This window comes from Macaca nemestrina, chromosome 16, assembly GCF_043159975.1.
Source record: "Macaca nemestrina isolate mMacNem1 chromosome 16, mMacNem.hap1, whole genome shotgun sequence".
In the NCBI taxonomy this organism is placed as follows: Eukaryota; Metazoa; Chordata; class Mammalia; order Primates; family Cercopithecidae; genus Macaca; species Macaca nemestrina.
Window position 1 is genome coordinate 85,050,824 of NC_092140.1, and position 16,253 is coordinate 85,067,076.

The 16,253-nt window shown below is 36.6% G+C and overlaps 1 protein-coding gene across 2 annotated transcripts in view; it reads left to right on the forward strand.

Annotated features, from left to right (window-relative positions):
* Window positions 1-16,253, forward strand: part of LOC105491729 (von Willebrand factor A domain containing 8) — a 436,474-nt gene that overhangs the window by 191,773 nt on the left and 228,448 nt on the right. For both annotated transcript variants that reach the window (XM_071081437.1, XM_011758388.2), the window contains one exon: window positions 1,073-1,188. In XM_071081437.1, the coding sequence (XP_070937538.1) occupies window positions 1,073-1,188 (116 nt within the window). The remainder of the gene's footprint in view (window positions 1-1,072; window positions 1,189-16,253) is intronic.

The window sequence follows — 16,253 nt, forward strand, 5'->3', positions numbered from 1 at the left end:
CAAGGTCCAGTTGCTTCAAAAGTGCTTCTGTCCTCTGGTTTTCAGTGAAAATCACTGTCTTCTAATACTGCTGATCTAAGTTAGGAATTAGGCCAGTAATAATCTTATTTACTAAATATATGCTAATATGTAGGTCCCATCACCTTTCTCTGCTGGGTTTTTTGTTTTCATTTTGAGGAGGCTGACTTTTTAAATAACAGTTGTTGCCATTTGTTGAGCACCCATATGTGTGTGACATGTGCTAAGAACTTTAGAATCATTTTCTAATTTAGCCTTCATAACAATCTTAAAGGTGAGGGCATTACTATTGCCATTTTAAAGGTGAGGAAACTGAGGCTTGGAAAGGTTAAGTAATTTGCCAAGGTCACACAGCTAATAAATAGGATACCGACTTATCTGATTCCAAAGCCTATAAACTTTACCATTATATTATGCTGCCTGCCAAAAGGATTTCAACAAATATTTATTGAGTATTTACCATGTCCTGAGTTCTATACTAGCAACTCTATTCATGGAATTTTGGGAAATGTAAGATAACAAAGTGAAATTATTCTGACAGCATAGGGGAAGGATTCAAAACAGCAAGCTGCAACACAAGTGACAAATTGGTTGACACCTCTGTCGTCAACAGCCTAAATTGTTTACAACTCTTTTTTGCTATTTTTAGAAACCACAGATTTGCTTAAAGCTTTAAGCATTTTCATGGTATCTTAACACCTTGGCTTTGTGTAAGCAGAAAAAGTGAGCAGTCCATCGTCCAGCTTAAGTCCAGTGTGACCTTTGTTACGTAACATTCTTCCCCCGTTGCCCCTCCCGCCACCAACTTAGCACAGTTAAAATACATTAATTAAATTTAATTGATAAATACTTTAGATTTTTTAAAAACTATCTTCAAGGATGTTTTAAGTGTAAATTGGTTTCTGTTTATTTTTATTTATAATTAATTAACAGCACATACTTTAACTTTGGCCTTACCCCTTCAGGAATAATGAATTCTGCTGTAACAGCCATCTAAAGGGACTTTAGCAAGTTGAAACAAGACTCTTAACACAATACATTTGTCTTTTGATAGGCACAATCATTAGCGGCCTCACTTTCTACCAGACAACTGTTGCGAATTTCTCGTCGGCTGTCACAGTATCCTAATGAAAATCTTCACAGTGCTGTTACTAAAGCCTGCCTTTCCAGGTAAATATATTCTTCTTTCTCACTGCATGTTAAGTTTCTGGATCTTCACTAAAACTATAACATAAGTTTAACTGATGGTGTATATTCCCAATCCTTCAAAATATATTGGTCTGAATATAGAGCTATTTCATCCTTGCCTTCCCTCGTTAGAACTTATTTAGTACAACATATTATCTTTTAAAATTAATTTTTGGTGCCAGCATCACCAGAAGCAGATGCTGGTACTATGCTTCCTGTACAGCCTGCAGAACCATGAGCCAAAATAAAACCTCTTTTATTTACTAAAAAAATAAAATATAATAAAATTAATTTTTATCCTTAATTTGTATGGGTACACAGTCAGTGTGTATATTTGTGGGGTACATGAGATACTTTGATACAGGCATACAATATGTAATAATCACAACAAGGTGAATGCCATGTCCATCATCCCAAGCATTTATCATTTCTTTGCATTATGAACATTCCAATTATACTTTTAGTTACTTAAAAATGAACAATAAATTATTATTGACTATAGTCACCTTGTTGTGCTATCAAGTACTGTATCTTCATTCTATCTAACTATGTTTTTGTACCCATTAATCATTCCCTTCCCCCACTTCCCACTACCCTTCCCAGCCTCTGGTAACCATCCTTCTACTCTCTCTTTATGAATTTTATTGTTTTAATTTTTAGCTTTTAAAAATGAGTGAAAACATGTGAAGTTTGTCTTTCTATGCATGGCTTATTTCACTTTAAATAATGTGCTGTAGTTCCATTCATGTTGTTGCAAATGACAGAACTTCATTCATTCTTTTTTATGGCTGTTCAGTACTCTCTTGTGTGTGTACAACATTATCTTTATCCATTTGTCTGTTGATGAACACTTAGGTTGCCTCCAAATCTTAGCTATTGTGAATAGTGCTGCAATAAACATGGTAGTGCAGACCTCTCTTCAATATATGGATTTTCTTTCTTCTGGGCATATACCTAGCATATACCTAGGATTGGTGTGTCATATGGTTGTTTTAGTTATTGCTTTTTTTGTTTGTTTGTTTGTTTGTTTTTGAGGAACTCCATGCAGTTCTCTATAGTGGTTATACCAATTTACATTTCCACCCACAGTGTACAAGGGTTCCCTTTTCTCCACTTACTTGTTGGTATTTGTTATTGTCTATCTTTTGGATAAAAGCCATTTTAACTGGGGTGAGCTGATACCTTGTTATAGCTGATACTATAACATCACTAATCATCAGTGATGTTGAATACCTTTTCGTATACCTGTGTGCCATTTGTATCTCTTCTTTTGAGAAATTTCTATTCAGCTCTTTCATGCATTTTGTAATCAGATTATTAGACTTTTTCCTACTGAGTTGTTTGAATTAATATATTTTATCAATTCCTTGTCAGATGGATGATTTGCAAATATGTTTTCCCATTCTATGAGTTGTCTCTTCACTTCATTGACAATTTCCTTTGCTGCAGAAGAAGCTTTTTAACTCTATGTGATCCTATTTGTCCCATTTTTGCTTTGGTTGCCTGTGCTTCTGGGGAATTACTTAAGAAATATTTGTCCTGACCAACATCTTGGAGAGTTTTTCCAATGCTTTTTTTTTTTAGTAGTTTCATAGTTTGAGGTCTTAGATTTAATTCTTAATCCATTTTGATTTGATTTTTGTATATGGCAAGAGATAGGGGCCTACTTTCATTCTCCTGCATATGGATATCCAGTTTTCCCAGCACCATTTATTGAAGAGATTGTCCTTTCCCCAATGTATGGTCTTGACACCTTTGTCAAAAATGAGTTCACTGTAGATGTATGAATTTGTTTCTGGGTTCTCTATTCAGTTCCATTGGTCTATGTATCTGTTATGCTAGTAACATGCTGTTTTGGTTACATAGCTCTGTAGTATAATTTGAAGTCAGGTAATGTGATTGCTTCAGTTTTGTTCTTTTTGCTCAGGATGGCTTTGGCTATTCTGGGTCTTTGTGGTTTCATATAAATTTTAGGATTATTTTTCTATTTCTGTAAAGAATGTCATTGATATTTTGACAGGGATTACATTTAATCTGTAGATTGTTTGCAGTAGTATGGACATTTTAACAGCATTGATTGTTCCAATCCATAAACATGGAATATCTTTCCATTTTCTGGTGTCCTCTTCAATTTCCTGCATCAGTGTTTTATAGTTTTCATTGTAGAGATCTTTCCCTTCTTTGGTTAAGATTATTCCTATATATATTATTTTATTTGTAACTGTTATAAATTGGATTACTTTTAAAAATTTCTTTTTCAGATTGTTCACTGTTGACATACAGAAATGCTACTGATTTTTGTATGTTGATTTTGTGTCCTGGAACTTTACTGAGTTTGTTGATCAGTTCTAATAGGTTTCCGTTGGAGTCTTTAGGTTTTCTTTTCAAGTGTAAGCTCATATCATCTGCAAACAAGGATAATGTAATTTCTTCCTTTCCAGTTTGACTACTGTTCATTTCTCTCTCTTATCCAACTGCTCTAGGGAGGCTTTCCACTATTGTGTTGAATAACAGAGGTGAAAGTGTGTATCCTTGCCTTGCTTCAGATCTTAGAGGAAAGGCTTTCCGTTTTCCCATTCAGTATTGATATGGGTTGGATCTGTGTCCCTGCCCAAATCTCGTGTCTAATTCTAATCCCCAGTGTTGGAGGTGGGACCTGGTGGGAGATGACTGGATCGTGGGGGTGGATTTCCCCCGTGGTGATGGTCTCATGACAGTGAGTGAGTTCTCATGAGAGCTGGTTGTTTAAAAGTTTGTGGCACCTCCCTGCCTCTCTTTCTCCTGCTCTGACAATGTGAAGTGCTTGCTCCCCTGTTGCCTTCTGCCATGATTTTAAGTTTCCTGAAGCCTCCCCGTAAGGCAAGAAAATGCCAGCGTCATGTGTCCTGTAAAGCACCATGAGCCAATTAAAATTATTTTCTTTATAAATTACTCAGTCTCAGATATTTCTTTATAGTAGTAGAAAAACGGACTAACACAAGTATGATACTAGCTGTAAGTCTGTAATATATGGCTTTTATTGTGTTGATTATTGTGTTGAGGTATGTTCCTTCTATACTCAGTGTTTTTTTTGAAAAGTTTGTTTATTTTTATTTTATTAGTTATTTTAAATATGTAATCTCACGTTGTTGCCAGGCTGTATAGTTTTTGTCTTGAAGTCTATTTTGTCTGGTATAAGTATAGTAACTCCTGTTTTTTGTTTGTTTGTTTCTTTTGACATGGAGTATTTTTTTCTGTCCCTTTATTTTCAGCCTATGTATCATCATATGTGAAGTGTGCTTGTTGTAGACAACAGATCATAGTGCAGTGGCTATTCACAGGTGCAATCTCCCTGCTGATCAACATGGGAGTTTTGACTGGCTCTTTTTCCAACCTGGGCCAGTTCACTCCTCCTTAGGCAACCTGGTGGTTCCCCGCTCCTGGGAGATTACCATATTGATGCTGAACTTAGTGTGGATACCCAGTCAGTATAGTGCATTACAACCCAGAACGCCTGGGCTCAAGCTATTCTCTTGCCTCAGTCTCCTGAGTAACTGGGACTACAGTGGTGCCCAGCTATCCTCATCATTTTGAGGGTTTTCATCATGAAGGGATGTTGAATTTTATAAAATTTTTTTCAGCATCAATTGAAACAATCATTTGTTTTTTGCTTTTCATTTTATTGATATGATGTATCACATTGACTGATATGCATATGTTTATCCATGCTTGCATCCCTGGCACAAATCCTGCTTGGTCATGATGAATGATCTTTGTAATATGTTGTTGAGTTTGGCTTGCTACTATTTTGTTAAGGACTTTTTCATCAACATTTGTCAAAGATATTGGCCTGTAGTTTTCTTATTTTGATGTGTCTTTCTCTGGTTTTGGTATCGTGGTAATAGTGGCCTTGTAGAACCAGTTTGGAAATATTCCCTCCTCCTCTATTTTTCAGAATGGTTTCAGTAGGATTGGTATTAGTTCTTCTCTAAATTTTTGGTCAAATTCAGCAGGCAAGCTATCAGGGCCCAGACTTTTCTTTGCTGAAGACTTTTTATTATGGTGTCAATCTCGTTACTTGTTATTGGTTTGTTCACATTTTGTATTTCTTCATAGTTCAATCTTGGGAGGTTGTGTGTGTTTAAGAATTTCTCCATTTCTTCTTGGTGTTCCAGTATATTGGCATATAGTTCCTCATGGTAGCGTCTAATGATCCTTTGTATTTCTGTGGTAACAGTTCTAATGTCTCCCTTTTCATCTCTGATTTTATTTATTTGAATCTTCCTTTTTTCTTAGTTGGGGTAAAGGTTTGTCAATTTTATTTTTGCAAAAAACTAACTTTTCATTTCATTAATCTTTTGCATTTTTTTTTTTTTTTTGAGATGGAGTCTCACTCTGTCGCCAGACTGGAGTGCAGTGCGTGATCTCTGCTCACTGCAGTCTCTGCCTCCTGGGTTCAAGCAATTCTCCTGCCTCTGCCTCCCGAGTAGCTGGGATTACAGGCACGTGCCACCACACTCAGCTAATTTTTGTAGTTTTTTTTTTTTTTTTTTTTTCTGAGACAGAGTCTTGCTGTGTTGCCCAGGCTGGAGTGCAGTGGTATGATCTTGGCTCACTGCAACCTCTGCCTTCCAGGTTCAAGCTATTCTTCAGCCTCAGCCTCCCGAGTAGCTGGGACTACAGGCACACACCACCATGCCTGGCTAATTTTTTTTATTTTTAGTAGAGATGGAGTTTCACCATATTGGCCAGGATGATCTCAATCTCCTGACCTTGTGATCTGCTGGCCTCGCCCTCCCGAAGTGCTGGGATTATATGCGTGAGCCACCGTGCCCAGCCTATCCTTTGCATGTTTTAATTTAAATTTCATTTGTTTCTGCTCTGATATTTATTATCTCTTTTCTTGTACTAATTTTGGGTTTGGTTTGCTCCTGCATTTCTAGTTCTCCAAAATACATTGTTAGGTTGTTTGAAGTTTTTCTACTTTTTTGATGTAGGCTCTTATTGCTATAGACTTTTCTTTTATACTGCTTTCGCTGTATCCTATAGGTTTTGGTGTGTTTCCATTTTCATTTGATTCAAGAAATTTTTCAGTTTTCTTCTTAATTTCTTCATTGACTTACTGGTCATTCAAGAGCCTATTGTTTAATTTCCATGTATTTGTGTAGTTTCCAAAATTCCTCTAGTTATTGATTTCTAGTTTTATTCCATTGTGGTCAGAGAAGATACTTGACATCATTTCTTTCTTTCTTTCTTTTTTTTTTTTTTGAATTTTTAAAGACATTTTTTGTGGCCTAATATATGGTCTCTCCTTGTGAATGATCCATGTGCTGAGGAGAAGAATGTGTATTCTGCAGCCGTTGGATCACATGTTCTGTAAATATCTGTGAGGTCCATTTGGTCTGTAGCGCAGATTAAGTCCAACATTTCTTTTTTCCTTTTTTCTTTTCTTTTCCTCCTCCTCCTCCTCCTCCTCCTCCTCCTCCTCCTCCTCCTCCTCCTTCTTCTTCTTCTTCTTCTTCTTCTTCTTCTTCTTCTCCCTCCTTCTCCCTCCTTCTCCCTCCTTCTCCCTCCTTCTCCCTCCTTCTCCCTCCTTCTTCTTCTTTCTTTTTGAGATGAAATTTCGCTCTTATTGACCAGGTTGGAATGCAATGGCGCAATCTTGGCTCACCATAACCTCCGCCTTCCAGGTTCAAATGATTCTCCTGCCTCCGCCTCCCGAGTAGCTGGGATTACAGGCATGCGCCACCATGCCTGGCTCATTTTTGTATTTTTAGTAGAGATGGGGTTTCTCCATGTTGGTCAGACTGGTCTCGAACTCCCAACCTCAGGTGATCCGCCCATCTCAGCCTCCCAAAGTGCTGGGTTTACAGGTGTGAGCCACTGCACCCGACCAAGTCCAGCATTTCTTTGTTGATTTTCTGTCTGAGTGATCTGTCCAATGTTGAAGTCTCCAGCTATTATTGTATTGGGGTCTGTGTCTCTCTTTTGCTCTAAAAATATTTGCTTTATATATTTGGGTGCTCTAGTTTTGGGTGCATATATATTTAAAATCATTATATGCTGTTGCTGAATTGACCCCTTTATCATTGTATAGCAATCTTTGTCTCTTCTTACAGTTTTTGTCTTGAAATCTATTTTGTGTGATATAAGTATAGTGACTCCTGATTTTTCTTTTGTTTGTTTGTTTCATTTGGCATGGAATATTTTTTTCTGTCCCTTTATTTTCAGTCTGTGTATCTTCATATGTGAAGTGTGTTTCTTGTAGAAAACAGATCATTGAGTCTCATTCTTTAAAATCCATTTTGCTACTCTGTCTTTTGATTGGAAAGTTTAGACTATTTACATTCCATGTTACTGTTGAGTAAGGAATAACTCTTGCCATTTTGTTGTTTGTTTTGGGGTTGTTTTATGGTCTTCCTTCTTGCCTTACTGTCTGTCTTCCTTTAGTGAAGGTGATTTTCTCAGGTGGTGTGTTTTTATTTCTTGCTTTTCATTTGCTGTATATTTGAATTTTTTGGTTTGAGGTTACCATGAGGCTTGCATATAATGCCTTGTAACTCATTATTTTAAACTGATGACAACTTAATACTTATTGCATAAGCAAACAAAGAGAAAACTAATAAAAACTCTACACTCTTTGTCTACCCACTTTTTCACTTTTTGTTGTTACTGTTTATATCTTATTGTATTATCTGTCTTGAAAAGTTGTTGTAATTTTTATTTTTGTTCAGTCATCTTTTAGTCTTTATACTTGTTATAAGTAGTTTACATACCCCAAAAAAATTATGATATTCTGTCTTATTCTGTGTACTTATTATTACAATGAATTTTGAGGCTTCAGATATTTCTTATTGCTCATTAATTTTTTTTATTTTTTAAATTAATTTTTAAATTCCTTTTTGTTCCTTTGTAGGACAAGTGTGACATTTATTAAATCCCTCCACTTTTGTTTGTCTGGAAAAGTCTATATTTCTCCTTCATGTTTCAAGGATATTTTTCCTGGTTATTCTATTTTAGGATAAAAGCTTTTTCCTTTAGCACTTTAAATGTATCATGCTACTCTCTACTGGCCTGTGAAGTTTCCACTCAGAAGTCAGCTGCCAGACCTAATAAGCTCCATTATATGTTGTTTCTTTTCTCTTTCTGCTTTTAGGTACCTCAGATGTCTTGAGGTTGTCTTTTTTTAGTTAAATTTGCCTGGTGTTCTGTAACTTTGTTGTACTGGAATATTGATATCTTTCTCTAGGTTTGGGAAGTTCTCTGTTATTATGCCTTCGAATAAATCTTCTACCCTGATCTCTCTCTGCCTCCTCTTTAAGGCCATTTACTGTTAGATTTGCCCTTTTTAGGCCATTTTCTAGATCTTGTAGGCATGTTTTATTCTTTTTGATTCTTTTATTCTTTTGTCTCCTCTGACTCTGTGTTTTCAAATAGCCTGTCTTCAAGCTCACTAGTTCTTTCTTTTGCGTGATCAGTTTTGCTGTTGACAGACTCTGATGTATTCTTCAGTATTTCAATTAAATTTTTCAGCTCCAGTATTTTGACTTGATTTTTAAGAATTATTTCAATTTCTTTGTTGCATTTATCTGATAGAATTCTGAATTCCTTCTCTGTGTTATCTTGAATTTCATTGAGCTTCCTCAAAACAGCTGTTTTCAATTCTCTTTCTTTAAGGTCACTGATATGGTTTGGCTGTGTCCCCACCCAAATCTCATCTTGAATTGTAGCTCCCCTAATTCCCACATATTATGGGAGAGACCTGGTGAGAGATAATTAATTATGGGGGTGGATCTTTCCCATGCAATTCTTTTAATAGTGAATAAGTCTCACAGAACTAGTGGTTTTATAAAGGGGAGTTTCCCTGCACAAGTTCTCTTCTTTTGCCTGCCACCATGTGAGACGTGCTTTCACCTTCTGCCATGATTGTGAGGCCTCCCCAGCCACATGGAACTGTGAGTCCATTATACCTCTTTCTTTTGTAAATTGCCTAGTCTCAGGTATGTCTTTATCAACAGTGTGAAAATGGACTAATACAGTCATATATCTCTGTCTCTCTGAGATTGGTCACTGATGCCTTATTTGATTGTTTGGTAAGGTCATGTTTTCCTGGATGGTCTTGATGCCTGTGAATGTTCATTGGTGTCTGGGCATTGAAGAATTAAGTATTTATTGTAGTCTTCCTTGCCTGGACTGGTTTGTACATGTCCTTTTTGGGAAACCTTTCCAAGTATTCAAAGAGAATTGAGTGTGTGATCTAATTCTGGTTACTGCAGCCATACCTGCGTTAGGGAACACTCCATGCCCTGTAATGCTGTGGTTCTTGCAGACTCATAGAGATACCACATTGGTGGTCTTGGGTAAGATCCAGGAGAATTCCTTGGACTCCTTGAGAGAGACTCTTGCTCTCTTCACTTACTTTCCCTCAAACAAATGGAATCTCTCTCACCATGCTCATTTGTCTGGAGTTGGGAGAGGGATGACCACCACCACTGGGACTGCATTGGGTCAGACCTGAAACCAGCACAGTGCTGGGTCTCGTCCAAGGCTTGTGGTGACTATCGTCTGGCTACCACTTATGTTTATTCAAGGCCCAAATGTTCTTTAGTCAGGTTGTGATTCATCCTGCTAGGTCTAGGAATCTCGCTTCAGGGCAATGGGTTCCCTTCTGGCCCAGGGTGGGTGTCAAAATGTCATCCAGGAGCTAAGCCCCGGAATTGAGGACTTTAGCAATCTGCTTAGTGCTTTATTTTACTTTGGCTGAGCTGGTACCCAAATTATAAGACAAAGTCCTCTTTACTCTCCCCTCTCCTTTCCTCCAGTGGAAGGAATCTCTGCCAAAGCTGCAAGCTGTGCTGCCTGGAGTTGAGGAAGGGACTGTGCAAGCACTGCCTTGGCTGTCCGCGCTAGTATCTGACTGGGTCACATGCACCCCAAGTGTACTGATTCTGAGCATAGCACCAGGACTTGCCCAGGAATTGTATTCCTGTGGCCTAGACAGCCTTTCGAGTTTATTTAGAACACCAGAGCACTTTACCCTGTGGTGGTGGGGCTAGTTAGAATTCAGGTTCTGACCACTGGGGTGAATGATTCTTCCCCTCCAGCTAGGGCTAGTCAAAATGTTCCCTCCATGGGCATCAGCTGAATGTGGCACTGTTGCTTTCCACAGTGACAGGGTAGCACTGAATTCCAATGCAAAATACCACAATCAATGTGCTCTTTCTCCCCCAAGCACACAGATTCTTTCTCCAAGCTATGTAGCACCACTAGGGGATGGGGAAGAGGTGGTACAGGCAATTCAAGACTGTCTTTCCTACCCTCTTCAGTACCTCCTTCCTTCATATGATGTTAAAACCAGGTACTGTGATTGCTCACCTGGTTTTTGGGTCTTAGGAAGGTGCTTTCTTATGTAGATAGTTGTTAATTTGGTGTTTGTGTGAAACGGATGACAATTGCTGGAGGGTTCTATTCAGCCATCTTGGTCTACCTTCATTCCATTAATATATTATCTTATTTAGACATTCAATAATTTTCAGAGATATTTTATAAATGAGAAAATTGTGTAAGTCACTCAAGTCACATAATTATAAATAGTGGGTTTGGGATCTGAATGCTGGTTCATATGTCTTCTGAGCTAGGGCTCTTTAGCATTATTACACTTACTGCCTCTAAAATTTACATTGGAACTTTTCATTTTTGACAGTTCTGCTCAGTATCTAAATTCAACAAAACTAACATTTTTTCAGTCTGTACTAATTGTTTTCATACCAGTTGGTTAGTGATTATAAAACATTGGCTTATAGCATTTTCTTACAGAATTACATTTACATGAAGCTATTTTAAAAGGATAGTAAGAAAAGATTAAGAACAATTTCCAGTAAGCCCAAAGATTTAGTCTCTTTTCATATGATCTAGTAATTATTTTTATGGTGACTATGCTTGTTGTCCATTCATTTCTTGATAAAAAGAATTAAAGTTATTTTCAGTTTAGCAAAATATTTATTGCCCTCTGGAATCCCCCAGTTTAGTGGACAGTTTTTCTTGTAGTTAAATTAAGCTCCTTGTGTTGCAACTTGAATTTGTTCTTCTTGTGTGTATCCAGCTAAAATGAAATTCCTCTTCACTGTCTTCAGAGTTATTATTTGAAGAATGAATAAGTATAGGAAATAACAATATTGACTCTCTTATTAAATATAAAAATTTTGGACTTTCAAAGCATTCTGCAGACTATTAAATATGCCCTGGTAGTTGAATCAACTTTTAATTTCCTTTATTTAAAACAAAACAAATAAAAATAAATTGAAAAAATAAATCAATAAGAGTTGAACTAAGAAATTAAAAATATCAAAGTCTGGAGAAATGTAAAGCATATGAGAATATTGAAAGCTAGCAGTGTTTATTAGCAATTCAGTTACAATTTATTACTAATTCAGTCTACAAACATGAGAACATTTTTAATAAAGGTTAGAAAAATTAAGGTACGCATTTCTGTCACATATTTTATTATCGCCCTAAGATAGATTTTCAAGACAGTATTGACAAGAAATAATTTTTGTGTGATTTTTTATATTTCCTCTGCTGTTTGGAGTGGGAAATTTCATGGATTTCTTGTAAAACAATTTTTTTTTTTTTGAGACAGAGTCTTGCTCTGTCGCCCAGCCTGGAGTGCAGTGGTGCGATCTCGGCTCACTACAAGCTCTGCCTCCTGGGTTCACGCCATTCTCCTGCCTCAGCCTCCCAAGTAGCTGAGACTACAACCACCTGCCACCACGCCCAGCTAATTTTTTTTTTTTTTACATTTTTAGTAGAGATGGTGTTTCATCATGTTAGCCAAGATGGTCTCGATCTCCTGACCTCATGATCCTCCTTCCTTGGCCTCCCAAAGTGCTGGGATTACAGGCGTGAGCCACCATTCCCAGCCACAAATATTTTTTAAATGTGTGAAAGGCCATAGAAAATCTAGTGATATACACGAACAAAATAGAATGAGCTAGATGTCCTTCCCATACATTACTCAACCTGGAAATTCTGAATAAAATATAATAAGTAATTTTTAATTCTATCCATACTCAAAGAGAATATCAGAGGTATCAGAAATGAAATAGGACTAGGGTTACAGTTCTGCTCCTAGGAATCTATCCAAGGGAAACAAAAACATGTCTACACAAAAACTTCTACGTGAATGTTCTTAGCAATATTATTCATATTTTGCTAAGTGGAATAAGAAAAAGTGGAAACAACTCAAAGGACTATCAACTACTCAACAGATAAATAAAATGTGTTTTATCCATACAGTGAAATGTTATTTAGCAACAAAAAGAAATGAAGTACTGATACATGTTACAACGTGGATGAACCCTGAAAATATGTTAAGTGAAAGAAGCCAGATACATAGGACCACATATTGTTTGGCTCTATTTACATGAAATGTCCAAAATAGGGCAAATCCATGGAGCTAGAAAGCAGATTGGTAGTAGCCTGAAGCCAGATAGACTTGGGGGTAGAAATGGAGGGTGACTGCTAGTGGGTACAGGGGATCTTTTTTAGGTAAGAAAAATGTTCTAAAATTGCTTGCAATGATGGTTGCACAACTCTGTGAATATACTAGAAACCATTGAATTGTACACTTTAAATAGGTGAATTATGTGATATCTGAATTATATCTCAATAGAGCTAATACTAAAAAAGAAGAAGAAACGAAGTTAAAAAGCAATTCCAGAATAAGGAGAATGATAATGATATCATGGCTACCAAAGAGGCTTTTGAATAGGAATAGAGCTTAGTGGTCTCCTGCTGGATTTTAGTATCTGTTTGGGGACAATGGATGTGGCTGCAGGCATATGTGAGGTGGAGAGGTTATAATTAAGATTCCTGCATGAATAAGAGAGTCTGGAAGTGCTCCCTGTTCCCATAGACTAAAAAGTGTTTGCCCACAAGCCCAGAGAAATGATGAGAAAGCTTACCATCTCCCTGGAACTTGGGATGGGAAATAAACTGTCACCATGAGGAATCAAATGCCCCACATTGCTCAGGTGCGGGTGTGAGGGCCCATGTTGATGCTGTCTGTAAAGGTAGTAACCAAAAAGTACTAAGTTAACGTAAAAAACATATCCAGGATCATATAATTACTTGGAGGCTTAGTAGAAAACACCAACCCTGAAAACCAATCTGTGGCAAACACTTTTACAAGATCAGGAGACTAAATATCTCATCTGAATATTTGGTCATTGTACAAAGTAATAAACCATATTTAGGAAAAAAAAAAAAAACCATACGAGAGCTTTGGCAGATACGACATTTTGAAGAAATAGAACTTCAAGAACTCAAAATAATAGAACAATTTGAGACTATCAAATAAGTATGTTTAAGATTATTAAAACTTAGGAGGAATTAAAAACTGGATGACTAGGATAGAGGAGAAAAGGAACTGATCTGAAAGAAAAATCAAACAAACAGAACTTTTTGAATTGAGGAATATAGTCAATGAAAGAAAACAAATGGACAAACCATCGAACACAATTCAATAAACACTTAATTAGTAAATTAGACTATTGAAGAGAGAATAAAGTGGAGGGGAAATAGCCTGGGATGCAGCATAGCAAAGTGAAGAGATAGAAAACCTGAAAGGGTTGTTAATAGACATGTAGAGTAAGATAAGAAAGTCCAACATATGTCTAATAGGAATTTAAGAAGAGAAAAAGAGACTGAGAGAGATTAATTGTTCAAAGAGGCAATGGTTAGGAGTGTTCCAGAACAGAAAGCAGAAAGACATGTGTCTACATATTGAAGAAGTATATCAGTTCCCAAGTAGGACAAATAAAGATAAATCAGCACCTACATACATTGTGATGATACTGCACAGCATTAAAGACAAAGAGAAAAACTTATAATGGAAAAAGATACAAGAGAAAAAATATCAAGCTGACAACTTTACATCAGGAGTAGTAGATTCCAGGATTGGATAGTATCCTGAAACTGTTGTATTGGGGGAACCAGCCCCCAATATTTCAACGTAGTTTCTTTTTTGTTTTCCCTAAGTGTCAGCCAGTCTGAGAAATAAAGAGAAAGAGTACAAAGAGAGAAATGTTACAGCTGGGCCTCCGGGGGTGACATCACATATTGATAGGACCGTGATGATGACCCCAAGCCGCAAAACCAGCAAGTTTTTATTAGAGATTTTAAAAGGGGAGGGGGTGTGCAAACAGGGAGTAGGTCACAAGGATCACATGCTTCAAAAGGCGATAAGATCACAAAGCAAGGCAAAATTAGAATTACTGATGAGGAAACAGGTTTTCCTGTTAAGAGCAGAGAACCAGTCTGACTAGAATTTACCAGCCTGGAATTTCCCAATCCTAGTAAGCCTGAGGGTACTGCAGGAGACCAGGGCGTATTTCAGTCCTTATCTCAGCTGCATAAGACAGACACTCCCAGAGGGGCCATTCATAGACCTCCCCCCAGGAATGTATTCCTTCCCCAGGATTATTCCTTGCTGGGAAAAGAATTCAGCAATATTTCTCCTACTTGCACATCCATTTATAGGCTTTCTGCAAGAAGAAAAATGTGGCTGTATTCTACCTGACCCCACAGGCAGTCAGACCTCATGGTTATCTTCCCTTGTTCCCTGAAAATCGCCGCTATTCTGTTCTTTTTCAGGGTGCACTGATTTCATATGGTTCAAACACACATGTTTTATAATCAGATTTCATATTGTTCAAACACACATGTTCTACAATCAATTTGTACAGTAGTGGTCCTGAGGTGACGTACATTCTCAGCTTATGAAAATAACAGGATTAAGAGATTAAAGTAAAGACAGGCATAAGAAATTATTATTATTATTACTTTAAAGAAATTGTAAGAGTATTATTTGGGAAGTGATAAATGTCCATGAAATCTTCACAATTTATGTTCAGAGATTGCAATAAAGACAGGTATAAGAAATTATGAAAGTATTAATTTTGGGAACTGATAAATGTCCATGAATTTATGTTCTTCTGCCTTGGCTCCAGCTGGTCCCTCCATTCAGGGTTCCTGACTTCCTACAACAGTGCTGAGAGAAAATAACTATCAATGCCAGAAGTCTTTGCCTATCAGAATACATTTCAGCTAAAGACTGAGCTTACTACATTTAGTAGTTTTTTCAGCACTACTGAAAACTACTAAAGGATATATTTCAGCAAGCAGGAGACTGAATGCAGAGAAAAAGACTAGCATGCAGCAAACTATGGTGAGAAAGGAAGTAGGCAAATATATTGTTAAATTTAAATGTATTGTGAAAAATAAAGTAATAAAAATGAATACCAATATAGGGAAGTATTTAACAACAGGGTGAAACTAAAAACTTACAGAAACTGGAAAAAGAGATTAATGCATTCTTAGATTCTTCTGTTGTTTAAGAAGAGAATAGAAGTATTGAATAATTTTAGACTTCATTAGTTCAAGTATGTGTGTGTAAATTTTGGTTAACTACAAATAAAAAAGGAAATAAATCCAGAGGTGGTAGAAATAAGCAAATAGGAATGTTATACCTGTCAACACAACATAGGTAGAAATGAAAGAAAAATAAAGAGTAAACATGAAATAATGTTAGAAGTGAGCACAAATATTACACAAGATTAAACTTTCCAGATAAAAGTTAGAGATTCTGATTAAGATTTTAAAAGACAAAGACCAATTATATGGTGCTACAAGAGTCACATTTAAAAGATAGTAAGAAAGATCAGAGGTGAAGATGTAAGAAGAACAGGCAAATACCAAAAGGGAAGAAATATATTATTATTAATATACTTCAAGGCCAAAAGCATGATTGGGGATAACAAAAAATTCATTTAGTAGATCTAATATTCCTTGGCCATTTATACCTAAGAAGGAGCACTGTATGAGAGAAACAATCAGAATTGAAGACAGGATAAATTGACAAATCAACAGTTACAATGGGAGTTTTCACTTCTTTCAGAAACTGACAGATCATGTATTCTAAGAGTTAGTAAAGCTGTTTACCAAAACAATTAGCAAACTTGATATAATGGACTTTGTACCCAGTGAACAATGAATATACATGCTTTTCA